Below are 13,891 nucleotides of genomic sequence, written 5' to 3' on the forward strand. Positions count from 1 at the left end.
TATATATGCATACATGTACACACACACACACACACACACACATATATATATATATATGTGTGTGTGTGTGTGTGTGTGTGTGTGTGTGTGTGTGTGTGTACATATATATGTATATATATACATATATATGTATATATATACATATATATGTATATATATACATATATATTTATATATATACATATATATGTATATATATGTGTGTGTGTGTGTATATATATATATATATATATGTGTGTGTGTGTGTGTGTGTGTGTGTGTGTGTATATATATATATATATATATATATACATATATATATGTATGTATGTATATATATATATGTGTGTGTGTGTGTATATATATATATATATGTATGTATGTATGTATGTATGTATATTGTTGATGCGAGAATTCGTCTAGCGCTGGGATGCTGGAGTCAATGATGAGACGGGCCTTCTGGGAGCGTGACCTGCACAAAAGTCTTAACCGAAGATGGCTCCAACGAGAACCCTCTGATACTCAAGTCAGAACTCCTGTTCAACAAAAAGAGAAGCGTGAGAAGTAGAATAATGGCACACCTTTTTGAGGTTCTCTATGAGTTTTTTTTATAGCAAAAAAATTAGAGTTTCGGTTGGCAAGTGGTTAGCGCAATTCCACATAATCAGGACATGATTCGTGGGGCACGAGATCGTCACTCGAGATTTTTGAAATATAGCAGTTATGGTTGCCTTATCAGTCTAGAGATAGTTGTTGCCTGACGGATGTCATGTTTTGAATAAAATTGCCAACCGAATATTGTCGAGACGAGGATAGGTCGGCGACAATTAGAGGTCGATTGCCTTAAAGCGCTATTGGATAGGGATGTCTAGGGCCAAAATTTATTTACAAGTGCGAAGCTGGTCGGCCCAACATAATCAGCCAGTGAGGAAATATCGGCAACGGTGCACAGGGGTTGCCGAACGATGGTCGGCCATGACTTATCTGCCCAGGGTGTAAGGGGTCAATCAGGTGGTTGCAGAGGGCTAACTCGACGGGAGTTGTGGCTGACTATGAGTTGGTGATGGGCTCTAGTAGGTAGATCTACTGAGTATAGTTATCTTAGGCTCTGAGCCTTTTTATGCAATCAGTTCATACAAAATTTTTTCCAACATCTGCCCCCTACTCTTGAGTTTGGCTTTAGTCGGACGAAGGAAGTATATCTGTCTTCCTTAGGCTGAAGATATGAAAAGGCCCTTCAATTGATGGGTTATATGCAACTTTTGGGATAGAAGTGAGGCGGCATGACATGAGTCATCGTGGCGAAATTAAATAAACATCATTTCAATATCTATTTTTAAAATTATGGCACTGATTTGCATAATTAACGGTAGCGGACGATCGAATGGAGAGACTCCACGTGTGCCACGTCTTGCAACTTATTGGAAAAAAAATGATTTGATATTCAAGTATTATCTCACTACAATAAAACAGGATATTAGCGATGAAAAAAATTAATCGTTAATAATGAATTTTTATCGCTAATAGTTATTAGCGATGAAATTATCATCGCTAATATTTAGTGGCAAATAATGACATCGTTGATAATTTTTTACGATGAAAAAAATTTTCATCGCAAATAATCAATATTACCGACGAAAAACTTTCATCATTAAAAAATTATTTTTTTCAAAAATTATTTATCATGAAAAATTTTAGTCGTAAAAAAATATAATTTGTAATGAAATTTACATAATTAATAAAAAATAATTATTTGTGATAAATCTTTTTCATCGCTATTAATTTAATTAAAAATTTTTATAAAAAATAAATTTAAAAAAGTATTAGCGATGTAAATTTTTCATCACAAATATGATAAATTTCGATGTAAATTTTTATCATTAATAAATAATAAATTAATCATGACAAAAATATTTTCATCGCTATTGGTTTAATTAAAATTTTTTATAAAAATTAAATTTAAAAAAATATTAGTGACATAAATTTTTCATCACAAATATAATTATTTATAATGAAAATATTTTTACTGCTATTAATTTAATTAAAAAATTTTATAAAAATTAAATTTAAAAAAAATATTAGCAACGTAAATTTTATGACTTAAATATTATAATTTCTGACGTAAATTTTTATCGATAATAAATTTTTAATTATTTACAATGAAAATAGTTTCATCACTATTAATTTAATATAAAATTTTAATATTTTTAAGTTTATTAAAAAATTTATTTACGATCAATGTTTCATCGCTAATATGTTTTTTGATGATCAATATTTCATCAGAAATAATTCCATCGCTAATAATTTACACATATTTTTTTTAAAATAATTTATAAAAATATATATATATATATTTAATTTATATTTATAATATTTTTTATAAATTAAAAATAAAAATAAAAAATAAAAAAATTACATAATAAACTCATAAATAAATTTTATAATTTTATTATATTAAATTAAAATTATAAGAGAACTAAAATAAAAATAAAAAGCTACATAAATAGACTGTCAAGTATCGGCATCTGTAGATGGAGAACGAACTGAAGAAGATGAGCGCTCGGAAGAGCTCGAACCGGTCTGCTGCTGTCTCATTAGCTGCATCATCCACTTTATCTGTGCCATCCACTCCATCATCTGGATCTGAAGCAGCTAGTACTCATCGATGCGTGCAGCCAACTCATCAGCTCACTGCTCAGCCTACTATCGATCCTCAATAGCGTGCCTCTGCACCTCCATCAATCGAGCATCGTAGATAGCATGGATGTCAGCCCTGGATGAGCGTGAGGATGAGGAAGCAGTGATCCTATATCCTAGACTCCTAACATAATAGGATCTCGTACCAAACACATGATCATAGATCTCATCATTTGTGGGTGCGGTCGAGTCCTCAGGGGTAGCCTGGGATCTGATGTCTATCATACGATCCTGAAAATTAAAGTTATAGCTATTTTAATTTCGTACTGAAAATCAAACTGCGAATGAAAAAATAATTAAAAAAATTTACAAAAAGCTCCTGGCTCCCCATCATCCACTCTCTTGACCATCATTTGTGGGTCTACTGGTAGATATCAATCCTATCAGAAAGCTCGCCACTCTCAGCAACTCTCTGCAATTTGAGAATAATTAATTAAAAAATTTTTAAATAATTAAAGAGTTAAAATATACTAATTAGAAATTACTTACCATCTACTCTGTATGACGAGCGAATGACCTCGAATCCCCACAATGCGATATGATTTGTCTCGCCCAATTCGTGGCATTCTGGGCACATCTTCTTTGTATAGTTAATAGTCAAATTAGTATATAACAAACTAAATTTAAGAATAAATGATTCAATCATTAAACTCTAAAAAAAAAAGAAGTTTGGATGTGTAACCTGATATGCCGGATCTTCGTAATGCCGGCGTATGACAGTCCAATCATCCATAGTGATGTTGTCATAGGGCCGCTGTCGCACTGCCTCCATCCCATGATTCTACATCACATGGTACCAATACTGATGGATGCATTGGCAATACTCCTTGAAACGTAAAGATAAATGAGCGTCCACAGCTTGCCGCATGCGATCTTCCTCAAAATCAATAATATCAAATACACCTTGCCAATAACAAATATTAAAAGAATACCGTGCTAATTAAATATTCACAGTATAATTTATTTTACCTGTAACTGGATGTAGAAAATTTCTCTTTGAGCTGGTACAACGTGACACCAATCGAAAAGCATCATAGGGGCATAGCTGCGGCATATGATGCCGAGCTCGGTCTGTCATGGCTCGCACTATCCCTTAATGGGTTTGGTGTAGTCGGGTGGTATCTCGATACAGAGACACTATCCCGGGTGCTCGCATCTTCAATGCTCTAGAGTGAGGTTCTTCAATGGATCTCGTCCTTGCCTCACTACTGATGGAGACTGGTCTGAAATAATAATAAATAAATTATTAGTATGATAGCTATCAAAATAAAAAAAATTAAATTTTATTATATAAAAAGTATAATAATATCACTCGGATCCACCTCACTCAGACCTGCCTCACTGGGACCTACTAATGCAGGACCCTCTAGCGATGGAGCTGGTGCGACAGTAGAAATCGGAGAAGGTGTCTAAGCCTCCGGGGTAGATAGCAAACGCGAACATCGTCGTCTGTCTCCTGGTGCCATACTTACAATTTTTGACATATAAATGAATATAATATTGAACAATAATAACGAAAAATAAATTACATTCTAATAAATAAAATTATATCGCATACCATTATTATTTCATTATTATAAAAATTTTGACAATATCTCTCCATAGTTCTCCAAGTATACGATGTAAAAATGGTGACTACGCATCCTATCCACCATATACCCAGAGAATAGTAGACAGATAACTGTTGAATACCATATGATGAAACAAAATATTAACTATTAACAATAATAAGATTATTATTTTTTAAAAAAATTCGAATATGGGATATCCAAGAGTCAATCTTGATCAAGATCGACTCTTGAATGAAAATCTACGGTTTAATGTAATTTAACTACCATCTCTGAACGTACATTCAAAGATGGATTTATAAATCATCAAAAAAAAGTAACTCTGCATTGAAATTTTTTCATCAAAAATTTCAATAAAGTTTTCCCTAAAATAAAAATATTTTCTATATTTAATTATAATAAGCAAAAGTATACAAAATAGCACACAAAATAATTAAATTATAATAAGTAAAAGCAATGTGTATTGTACTAGTAGAACAAAAAAAAATATAAATTTCAGCAGTAATACTAAAAAATTTATGTAATAAATATAAAATAAACTATAAGTAATTGAGTGTGCAAAATAATATTAACGCAAAATAATAATATAAAACCTAATCCTGAGGGCCCGATGGTTTTTTATTTTTTTCTAAAATATTTTTTATCTAAAAATAATAAATAATTTTTTATTTTTTTAAAAAATATTTTTTATCTAAAAATATTTTTTTCTAAATATTTTTTCTCCTAAACGAGCTCCAATCTCGACCGCCCATGGCCCCTACTCCCATGGCGTCGGTGCCGTCACCTACTCCGCACCGTCCGAACTCGGCCCTCGCGACCCTCGCTCCCGCGGTGCCGTCGTCGTCATCCACCCCTTGCGACCCACCCCCCGCAATGCCGCCACCCTCTCCAACCCTCTACAACCCAGATCCCAACTCGAATCCTGATTAGATCCCGATCTGGATCCCAATCCGAATCGAAATCTCAATCCGGATCCCGACCTCGATCCAATTCAGACCGTGATCTAGATTTTATTTTTATTAATTAAATAATAAAATATTTGATTAATATTTTATTTTTTTATTTTTTTATTTTCCTCGTTTCTCTCTTCCCTTCCTCCCAGCCATCACCACCCCTCCCCGGTTGACCCCCTCCCCGCCGTCACCCACCCCTCCCTGGTTGACTCCCTCCACCGGCTGACCCTCTCCTCGGCCCCATGGCACCGCCGTGGTGCCGCCATGTCACCCCTGACCCCATCCCCACCCTGTGTCACCCCCGACGGCCCACCCCCACCCTGCAACCCCCTCCCCGGCCGACCTCCTCCCCTGACCGAGCCCCTCCGCCGGCCCCGTGGCACCGTTTTGTCGCCCTCGACCCCATCCTCACCTCGTGTCGATCCCAGCCGCCCACCCCCATCCTACAACCCCCTCTCCGACCGACCCTCTTCCCGACCTTGCGGTGCCGCCATGTCACCCCCGACCCCATCCCCGCCCTGTGTCGCCCCTGACTGCCCACCCCCACCCTACAACCCCCTCTGTTGGCCGACCTTCTCCCTGGCCCCGTGGTGCCGCCGGCCACCCATATGCCCCCCGACGGCGGCAACGGCGATGCGGCAACGGCACGGACGGCGGACGGCGGTGGCAATTGTGGAGACGGGCTCACCGGTGGGAAGAGAGGGGGGAGAGCACGGAGAGGTAGAGGGGAGAGGGAGAGAGGAGAGGGGAGAGAGGAGACGGGAGACGGGAGAGCTCAGGGAGAGAGGAGAGGAGAGGGGGGAAGAGGGTTTCTTATGAAGAGATATTGAGTTGACGTGCATCGAATGCAGAACTATTAGCGATGAAAATTTTCATCGCTAATACCATTATTAGCGATAGAAAATTATTTTTATCGTCAATAATTCCTATCAAAAAAAAATTTTTCATTAAATTTTTTTTTCTAAAAAATTTTATACCAAAAATATATTGGCGATGAAAAAAAAATTTCATCGTTAATAAGTTTATTAGTAATAAAAATTTAATTTTTATTGTCAATAATTTTTGTCAAAAAAATCTATTAAAAAATTTTCTCTTTAAAAAATTTTATCAAAAAAATTATTGACGATGAAAAAAAACTTCATCATTAATAAATTTATTAGCAACAAAAATTTGATATTCATCATCAATAATTCTCACCAAAAAAAAAATTTCACTAAAAAAATTTTTCCTCTAAAAAAATTTTGCCCAAAAAAAATTATTAGCTATAAAAAAAATTTCATCATTAATAAATTTATTAGCAATGAAAATTTTATTTTCGTTGCCAATAATTTTTATCAAAAAAATTTTTTTACTAAAAAAATTTCATAAAAAAAAATTATTGATGATGAAAATAAAAAGTTTCGTAGTTAATAAATTTATTAGCAATGTAAATTTAATTTTCATCGCCAATAATTTTTGTCAAAAAAATTTTTTTACTAAAAAACTTTTTTCTCTAAAAAAATTTAAAGACTATTTGTGATAAAAATTTATTTTACATCGCTAATAATTAAGTATCTTTTCAATAATAATTTTATAAAAATTAAATTTTAAATTTTTCTCACCAAAAATATTTTCCATCCAAAAAATTTAACAATAAAAGATGACATTAAAAAAATATTCATGATGAAAAATAAAATTATTTTTTTTAATCTAAAAATTTTTAGTCTAAAAAATTTTTTTTAAATAATTTTATCAAAAAAATTAATTTTTTATTAATCAAAAAAATTATATAAATAGTTAATTTATGATTTTTTCTCCAAAAAAAACTTTTCTCTTCAAAAAGATTAAGTACATAAAAAATATAATTTCGATGAAAAGTTTAATTTACATCACTAATAATTATTATAAGAATAGCTCTTCAACTTCCACAATGAAATGGGTATTATGGGAGATCGATAGCTTTGAGATCTTCGATTTTCAAAGAGCTCGTCTTTTTTTTGGAGTCCTCATTCCAGAAGTCGGAGTACGAGAATATCTTAGAATTGTATGAGCATCAAAGATCTAGCAATTAATCAGAATCAAAGCAGATCTGTGAATAGTGCAAGTTGTGTTATAAAGCATAAGCTCATATTTATGCTTTACATTGTTAGGAAGATGAGTGCTCGTATTGTTTATCTTCTCATGATTGAAATTCTTATAGAAATATATTTAAGTATCGATCGATGCGGAAAGTGCGATATCTTTCGAGATCGTAAAAGTCATACTAGAATATGCTGCTTAACTATATATGGTTTCTGCATGAAAGGAGGCTCCTTTTATACAGCTTAAGATAGATACTCCATCAAAAAGATTCATTAATATCACTAGTAACAGTGACAGTGATGAACAGATGAATTTTACATCGTAAATAAACGTATAGCTTATTTCATTCAAAAGGATCTATTTATTCTACTTCATAAATAATAATCAATTTATAATTTTTTTTATTTTTTAACTATTGATGATGAAAATTTTTCATCGAAAATAATAATTATTTACGATGAGAATTATATTTTATCTTAAAAATTACTTATTTATGATGAAAAATTTTCATCATAAATAATTACTAATTTTTGATTTTTTTTTAAATTTTTTTAATTATTAGTGACGAAAATATGTTAGTCATAAATAATTAAGTATTTATGATGAAAATAAAAATTTTATCATAAATATATTTATTTATGATGAAAAAGTTTTATCGTAAATATATCTTACTTTCGTCATAAATAATCAATAATTTTTGAATTTTTTAAATTTTTTATTTTTTAAAATATTAGCGATGAAAATAATTTTATCATAAATAATTGAGTATTTATGATGAAAATAATTATTTTATCATAAATACTCTATTATTTACGATGCAATATTTTCATCATAAATAATTCATAATTTTTAAATTTTTTAAATTTCTTATTTTTTTCAAAATATTAGCAATAAAAATTTTTCATCGTAAATAATCAAGTATTTATGATAAAAAATTATTTTCATCATAAATACTCGATTATTTATGATAAAATATTTTTATTACAAATAATTTATAATTTTTAAATTTTTTATTTTTTTTAAATATTGACGATGAAAATTTTTTGTCCTAAAGAATTGAGTATTTATGATGAAAATTAATTTTTATTGTAAATACGTAATTATTTACGATGTAATATTTTCATCATAAATAATCTATAATTTTTAAATTTTTTAAATTTTTTATTTTTTTTCAAATATTGATGACAAAATATTTTCATTGGAAATAGGATTATTGCTGATAAAAAATATTTTTCATCATAAATATTTAAATTATTTATGATGAAAATATTTTCGTCATGAATGTTTGAATTTAAAATTAAAATAAATAATATATTATTTATGATGAAAATATTCATCGTAAATAATATATATTTATGACAGAATTTTTTTTCCATCGCTGATAGGAAATTATTTATGACGAAAAATAATTTTCATCCTAAATATTTTATTATTTTGGATGAAATTAATTTTTCGTTGTAAATACTGTTATTGGCGATGAAAAAATTTTCGTCATAAATAATTTCGTTGCAAAAATACTCTTTTCTTATAGTGTCTTCTCTTGGCTATAAATAAGAAAGGTGCCTATCTTTGGCTTTTTCGATTACTACCAGGCTCTTTGATTCTTCCTTTCTCTTATCCATTACTGTAGCTTCTTGGAATAAGGGGCTTTCCTTCTTTCTCCGTGGTGTGACTCTTCAGAGGGGTTTTTGAAGATTTCAAGATTGCTTCACTTCTTCTGTCTCCTTCCTTCATTCTCAGATAAGTTTTCTTTCTCACCCATCTATTTTTTTGTTCTCTCCTTTCTTTAGATATCCTTTCAGTTCTTTTGTTTGGAAATGGCCGAGCAAAGTGAGCTAGGTCCTAGTGATTATAGTTCTGTGTTGAATCCAAATGATATGAGTCGGATAGGGGTTTGATATGGGATCTCTCCAAACTTTGATATTGGGCTTCCTAAGACAAACAAACATGTGGATAACCTACCCTCCGGTCAGCTCGCTGACACAATTAACAATCCTGACTATAGGATAGTGGGCAAATCCCAACGACCTATCAGATCATGGCCATATAGACCCTAATAGTTTATCTGATTCTAGGGTAACTACCTACAATACCCTCTTAATATAAAAGAGATAAGGAGGGGACTCTCAGGTAAGGCCAAACTCTTGATGGAAAAGGCCAACACTCTTACTCCTACTCATCTTTCTTCCTTCTTTGATTGTTTCTTATGCTCTGGCTGATTTAAGTATTAGAAGGTCCTCCGTTAGACACACTCTGGTGAGAAGACTTTCTTTACAGGTTCTCTTGCTGCAGATGATGGCTCGCATTTGACCGACTTTCCTACATGGTGCCATTGAGGCTCAGTCGCAACAGTTGCAATGATGGCAATGATTACGATGGTACTTTATGACATCGACAATTTTAGCATTGTTTGTATAGATTTTGCAATAAGGAGGAGCAATGAAATTTTATTTTTAGTTGGTCATTGATTTTAATGACTTTAGGATTCTATTTTTAGTATTACTTTATTTAATTATTTTTTTTTAAAGATAGTTAGAATTTATATCCTAGTGATTTTTGGTTTGTGAGTTAAGATAGAAGTCAAACTCCTATCCATGCGATGGCCTATTTAAAAGGGCCTTTGGTCTCCTTAATATATAGAAAATTAGGTGAAAAAACATGTGGAGAATGGTACGAAAGATGGTATAGAAAGAAATAGAGAAGAGAGATTATTTATACGTATAGAGACTCTTTCGTGAAGTGTCTTTATGAGGATTTGGTCTTTATTTTTTTTGAATAAATTATTTTTTTCTCAATTCTTGCTCTTCCATAATTTTTTGCTCTCACAATTTTCTATAAATATTTTTTTTATTTGATATTTATTTTAAATTTTGGACCGGCATGGTCGATTCCTACGTATAGCAAGCCGTTCTATAGATTCCACTACTTGCCTATAGTTTTTTTGATTCTTCCCCATCTCAATCTGTTTCTATTTTAACAGGCTAAAAACGGGGAACCCCAACAAGGTAGGGCTCTGTCTATATCTGTTCGTTGCATAGCATAAATCCAAGGCAGAGTTGGAGATGCAGAACATTGTATACAAAACGAGAAATTTGCGGCATACACTTGCAATATCATATGTTCTAGTAGCTCCAGTTCCTCAAGAAATAATAAAATCCAATAGAAATATCAGGTTTTCATGTATGAATCTACTTTTATACAAGCCGATGGAATAAAAATTCGGGACTGCCGTTAAGATTCAAACTCAGTTAGACTTGTCATTGAGCCTTTTTATTATAAATTTCGGATTGGATTCAAGGCAGGTCAGCAGGTCTGTGGCTCCCCTGTCACGTCTTCTTGCATTCTTACAATAGATCAGCATCATATGAAGCTTCCTCTTGGAAGGACTTGGTTGACGTATTAGAAGGGTAAATCTGCCAGCATGATGACGTGGATGGTGGTGTCACTTTTTCTTGAGGAATGCAAGCTTGGACAAGCCAGTAAGATTGCATTTAAGGCATGTCATAATGGTCAAGCGCTTATGCTATGCCTAATTCTATAATCTCATAGAAAGACTTTGCAAGTAGAGATGATTGATTGGAGACTAAGCACAAAGAGAAAGTTCTCTTTGAATAGATTTGAGAAGAGGAGGAGGAGAAGAAGAAGAACCTCACATATCAACTCTCAACTAACCAAGTTTTTCTTGCCGTCGGGCAATAGGAATTTACCATAACAGCAGACAAAATTGTGGAGGATCAATACTGATTCACGATTTTGGTTTCTATGGCTGTCAGTCGCACTATGTACACATCAAATGTCAATGCACATTTAAAGCAACATATATTTTTGATCAATTTAATATTTCTTGTTGAAAATTATCCGGTTGATGACTGTAAAGAACAAACTGAAAAACAATCTTAAAATCCCATTTCTGCTATGTTAGTTGATATTTTGGCATCTCGGTGGTCGGTATCTGGGACAAGGTATTTGAATGTCCCAGTCGGGTTATAAATTTGTGATCTTCCTTCTTGGCCGTGATGGACCGGTCCTACTGGATCCTGGTAGCGACCATCATCACGACGGAGGGCCCAATCCGTTTTGGATATGTTTGAATAACTGCTACGATCGGACTCCGGATTCTCCAATCCGTGGATCGAATTGGAAACGGTCGCACGTGAATGGATGTGGATTGCCTGGCATCTGTCGCCCGGCAAAGCGACCGCGTAGAAAGAAAGGGATTCCTTCACCTTCCCCCAACCCCCACCCCCACCCCCACCCCCTTTCCAGATTTATTTTATTTTATGTCGCCCTCCCAGTTCTGTTTTCATTTTTCCACTCCCTACCCGGCGGCTGCGCTGCAGGGTTGACCAGGTCTCGGGAAGGCTTCGACCGGGGACCGATTTATTCAAAAAGTCCACGGCCATCTCTCATCTCCCGTCAATATTGATAGGTCTTCCTTCGCCTCCTCCTCCTCTCGATGAAATCCTTGGGAGGAAAGACACGGGCACGGGCACCCACATCCTCGAGGGGAAAACCCATGCTGAGAGGAAGCCCTGCATCATGCCTTCTCCACCGGGCAACCCTTGAGAATAACTTGGCCGCACCTTGAGACACATTATAATTGAGATCATCCCATCCGAATTCTTCTTCCCCAGGGAATAAGCTTTCTCCGTACGGATGGAGAAGCCGGAGCTTGGGAGGCTGGTGATTTGCTCCATCGTCGTCTTCCTCGGAACGTTGGCCTTCTCGTGCTCCGTCGCTGCTGAATTCAAGAAAGTGAAGGTGATCATGATGGCCGGCGAACGATCCCTTGGATCGATCGATCGATCATTGTTATGGAGCAGCACCGAGACTGAACCACTTGAGTGGGTTTTTGCAGGCCAAGGATATGAAACTGGATGGAAGCCTCTGTTCGTTGCCGAGGAGCTCCGCTTTCGGATTGGGGATCGCAGCGGTCGTCTGCCTTTCGATAGCCCAAATTGTCGGGACCTCCACAGTATGTATTCGCTCGGGAGACAAAAAAAAGACCAGCAGAAGCCGAATCGTCTACATCACCCTATTGGTTTTATCTTGGTACGCAGCAGCATATTGATGATGTTTAAAGCTCCGATACCGATCTTCGAATTGCTTTCGTTTGTTAATCTGCTCTAAATTGTTGCCCACCATGCATAATCTCTTAGGATCAGCTTTGGATCGGCCGTGATTCTATTGGCTACCGGGTCGAGCATGAACGGCGGGCAGCCCTACGGGAAAGGATGGATGGATGGGAATTGCTACATCGTCAGGAATGAAGTATTCCTCGGCGCAGCCGTACTGGTCGTCACGACCGTAGTTTTCACTCTCGGATTCACGTATGCAGTGGGAGCAACGATACGCCATCGCACCCGACCGGACGAGGGAGGGAGGGATCATCAGCAACGGAAAGTAATTAATTGAGCCTCCGATCGCATCGGATCCCATCTAGATGACGGCAGCGACTAACGTTGTTTCTTTGAGTCATGCTCGGTTGGAAAATTCATCCTTGCAGCATAACGTGGCAACCTTTTTTTTTTTTGGTAAATAAAGGACCCCAACTTTCAGCGTCACTGAAAAAGAAAAAAGAGGCAATGGAAGATGACCGGGCCCGACTCTCGGAATAAGATACTTGTGCAGCTGGGTCCATAAAGGCCCGCTACCATTGGTCGCCTCGCCACCAAAATCTCATGTTGTCCTGGACGCAAAGAAATACACAGGCTGTTACATTTTTTTCTATATATAAAAAAAAACTGCTATTCATTAAACTCCAGCCAAGGCTTCTCTTTTTTTTTTTTTTTTTAAGTTTACATCAAATATGGGTTCTTCTTCTTTTTTTTCGGGGGTAGATGGGGTTCTTTGTTTACCCTTTCTTCTCACGGTTCTGTGCATGATGCGACCTTTTAACCTTTTACGAATTTTTTGGGCGATGGAACCGAAAGGGGTTTTTGAGAATGAGAAAGAATTAGATACAGCCATTTACGGTGCAAAAAAAAAAAAGAAAAAAAAAAAACAAATTCACTTTACCAGCAAGAAATTTTCAACTCACCTGCTCCGTGTTTGTGGTAGCTGATCATCTCCAGATGGCTTTGCAAAACCATCGTAGCAAATCATTTTACTTCGGTACAAAGGAATCATGATTTAAGAAGTCTGATCGCTTGAAATGCAATTTTAATCATCTCCTAATGGATGGGCAAGTAAATAAAATATAGCACGAATAAAAGAGCTATTTGCTTTCATGATTACTGAAGCACCAAATATGCTACCACATGAGGAAATAGGTATCGCCACAACAACCGCCTTCCATATTGAGGCACCGGCCATCCTAAAATTTTGTATTAAGGCTTTTTTCACCGTAAATAAGTGCACGCATGAGCCAGAAGCCTCATTCCATTAGTACGTTCTGGCACATTGAACCCCTTCTGTCATTGATAATAATTTTGTTGTTTATAAATAATCTTATAAAACAGATGATCTAAATGCCTTTCACTCATCAGCCCTTTCTTATTGCTAATATATATTTAGAAAATTCTGGATAACGGTCCTGTAATATCTTTAGCAATTCCAGATGGTGCAATATCAGCTTCGAGATTTATGCAGATAGATAGAAGATAACAATTGAAGTACTTTGAAATCAATCGA

The 13,891-nt window shown here is 34.9% G+C and overlaps 1 protein-coding gene across 1 annotated transcript; it reads left to right on the top strand.

Moving 5' to 3' along the window:
* The first annotated feature begins 11,733 nt into the window (after positions 1-11,733).
* On the top strand, positions 11,734-12,821 carry LOC105060845 (protein MODIFYING WALL LIGNIN-1). Its single transcript, XM_010944697.3, has 3 exons — positions 11,734-12,019; positions 12,117-12,310; positions 12,418-12,821. Exons 1-3 carry the CDS (start codon positions 11,915-11,917, stop codon positions 12,671-12,673), a joined length of 555 nt encoding a protein of 184 aa, XP_010942999.1. The 5' UTR covers positions 11,734-11,914; the 3' UTR covers positions 12,674-12,821.
* Positions 12,822-13,891: the final 1,070 nt, after the last annotated feature.

Source organism: Elaeis guineensis, chromosome 4 (genome assembly GCF_000442705.2).
Source record: "Elaeis guineensis isolate ETL-2024a chromosome 4, EG11, whole genome shotgun sequence".
Lineage (NCBI taxonomy): Eukaryota > Viridiplantae > Streptophyta > Magnoliopsida > Arecales > Arecaceae > Elaeis > Elaeis guineensis.